Source organism: Beta vulgaris, chromosome 9 (assembly GCF_026745355.1).
Source record: "Beta vulgaris subsp. vulgaris cultivar EL10 chromosome 9, EL10.2, whole genome shotgun sequence".
Classification (NCBI taxonomy): Eukaryota; Viridiplantae; Streptophyta; class Magnoliopsida; order Caryophyllales; family Amaranthaceae; genus Beta; species Beta vulgaris.
In genome coordinates this window covers 37,842,013-37,844,124 of record NC_079210.1, presented here as the reverse complement: position 1 = coordinate 37,844,124, position 2,112 = coordinate 37,842,013, and the positions used below count along the sequence as shown (strand labels likewise).

Below are 2,112 nucleotides of genomic sequence, written 5' to 3'. Positions count from 1 at the left end.
GATAAGTTAAGGGCATAGCTCGCATTTTGTGGATCCATGGTGTCCCCATTATGATATTATATGCTGAGGGACAATCTACCACATTGAACCTGGTTTGAAGGTTGACTCCTTTTGCATAGGTGGGCAACACGATCTCCCCGAGCGTTGTAGCTGGGTCGCTATTGAACCCGAACAGGACAGTTGCTTTCCTAAGGATATCAGCTTCCTGCAACCCCATGCTCTCAAGGGCGCTTTTGAAAATGATATTAGCTGAGCTGCCATTGTCTATTAAGACTCGCTTCATGAGGCAGTTGCTGACGGTGAGAGATACGACGAGGTTGTCATGATTGTCAGCTTCTTCATCCCCATCTTCTTCGTCGAAGCTGATGGTCATACTCCTGAGCTTTTTCTCTTCTGCGCTTCTCAGCGGGCTTGGTGCGGTTTTGGAGCCTTCTCAGGCGAATCTCTTAGCTGCAGAGTATGTTAGTCCACATATTATTGAACCTCCTGAGATAGAATTGCTTACCTTATCGTGTAGGGGCTCAGGTGGTGGATGTGGCTGCTGCTGGCTAGAGCCAGCTTTATCTTCTTGTTGCCCTTTCTTTCCCATCAGATGCTCGAGGTAGCCTTTTTTGAGCAGCCAAGCTACTTCCTTTTTGATGGCGTTGCAGCCTTCCGTCCGATGGCCATGGTCACTATGATAGCTGCACCATTTGATGGTATCCTTCTCGCTGTCTGGTTTGTCGCTCTTGCGTGGCCATCTAGCGGTTGTCCCCAGATTTTCGAGTGCGTTTACTACGCCTCCTGCGTCCACATTAAAGCAATAGGAAGCAATAGAAGGGTTGTCATTATTAGCAGTTTTACCTGTGGCCTTGCTGGCTACGTTGTTACTTTCGCGCTTTTGGTATGGCTGGTGGAGCCAATCACTTTTCTTTTGATTCTGGGATTTCCGATCATAGCTGGGCTCGCTTTCGTACCTAGACGCTTCGTCCTCTTCGACGCAGATTTCAGCCATAGCCCTGGCTCTAACCTCCTCGAATGTGCCACATGGGTACCTGGTTAATTCATAATACAATCTAGATTTATAGGTTAGTCCTCTCCTGAATGCTTCAATAGCGGTGGGAACATCCAGGTTCTTGACTGAGATCATCTCCTTGTTGAATCGATCCAGGTACTGCCTCACAGCTTCATTTGTCTTCTGGGTGATGCGATACAGGTCGCCGGTATGCTTCTCTAGAACCCTGCTACTAGAAAACTGCATATAGAACTTGTTAATCAAAGCAGCGAAATTTTGGATGCTACCTGATTTTAGGCTTATCAGCCACTGCAGAGCAGGCCCAGACAAGGTGGCCCCGAAGGATTTGCACATGGTAGCCTCCAGCAGATGCTCAGGAATGGACAGGGTCCACATCTTTTGCTTATATTGCGCTACATGATCATAGGGATCCGCAGCTCCATCATACAGCTTGTGAGGCTGGGTCACATTGATCTTCTTAGGAATCCGGGCCCTCGCAATCTCTTCCACGACGGGGGATTGAGCATAGCCATCGGGAGATTCTTCAGCCACAGGGGTTGGTGCTCTAGGCAACTTCGTCAGCATGCGAAGTATCTTCCTATTCTGAGATTCCAGGAGCGCCATCTTCTTAGCTGCGGGATCAGCTTCCTCTGCATCTTCGTCAGATCTGGCCTCCTCGTCCTCGCCTTCGCTGGCTTCCGAGTCTTCGAGGCTAAGGATCTTGGGGATTATACCACGAGCACGGGTTTTAGGTGTTTTGCTACTTTTGACAGACTCTAGCTCCTTCCTGAGGCTGTCAATGGTCTGCTGGGCTTCAGATTGAGTGCGGTGAAGGTCTTCTTGAGCCTTCAGCAAGGCTGCTTTCATCGCATCGGCAGAATCGTCAGCCATTTTTCAGAGTAGGGTTGAGGTATTTCTTTTTTAGGATTTTAATGAGAGTTTAGCTGTAGAGCCCCACGATGGGCGCCAAACTGTTTATGCCAAATTCTGAACAGGCAGAACTTAGCTGAGGATCTACAACTAATGCAAATGCAGCTAGGAACAATAAAAGAAACTAGCTACGAAATTAAACAAGTGCAAAAAGAAGGCAAGACACCAAGAAATGTTGACGCGGAAAA

The 2,112-nt window shown here is 48.2% G+C and overlaps 1 protein-coding gene across 1 annotated transcript; it reads right to left on the bottom strand.

Moving 5' to 3' along the window:
* Positions 1-433: 433 nt before the first annotated feature.
* Positions 434-1,885, bottom strand: LOC104896240 (uncharacterized). The gene has a single exon (XM_010682958.2). The coding sequence runs from the start codon at positions 1,883-1,885 to the stop codon at positions 434-436; it is 1,452 nt and encodes a 483-aa protein (XP_010681260.2).
* Positions 1,886-2,112: the final 227 nt, after the last annotated feature.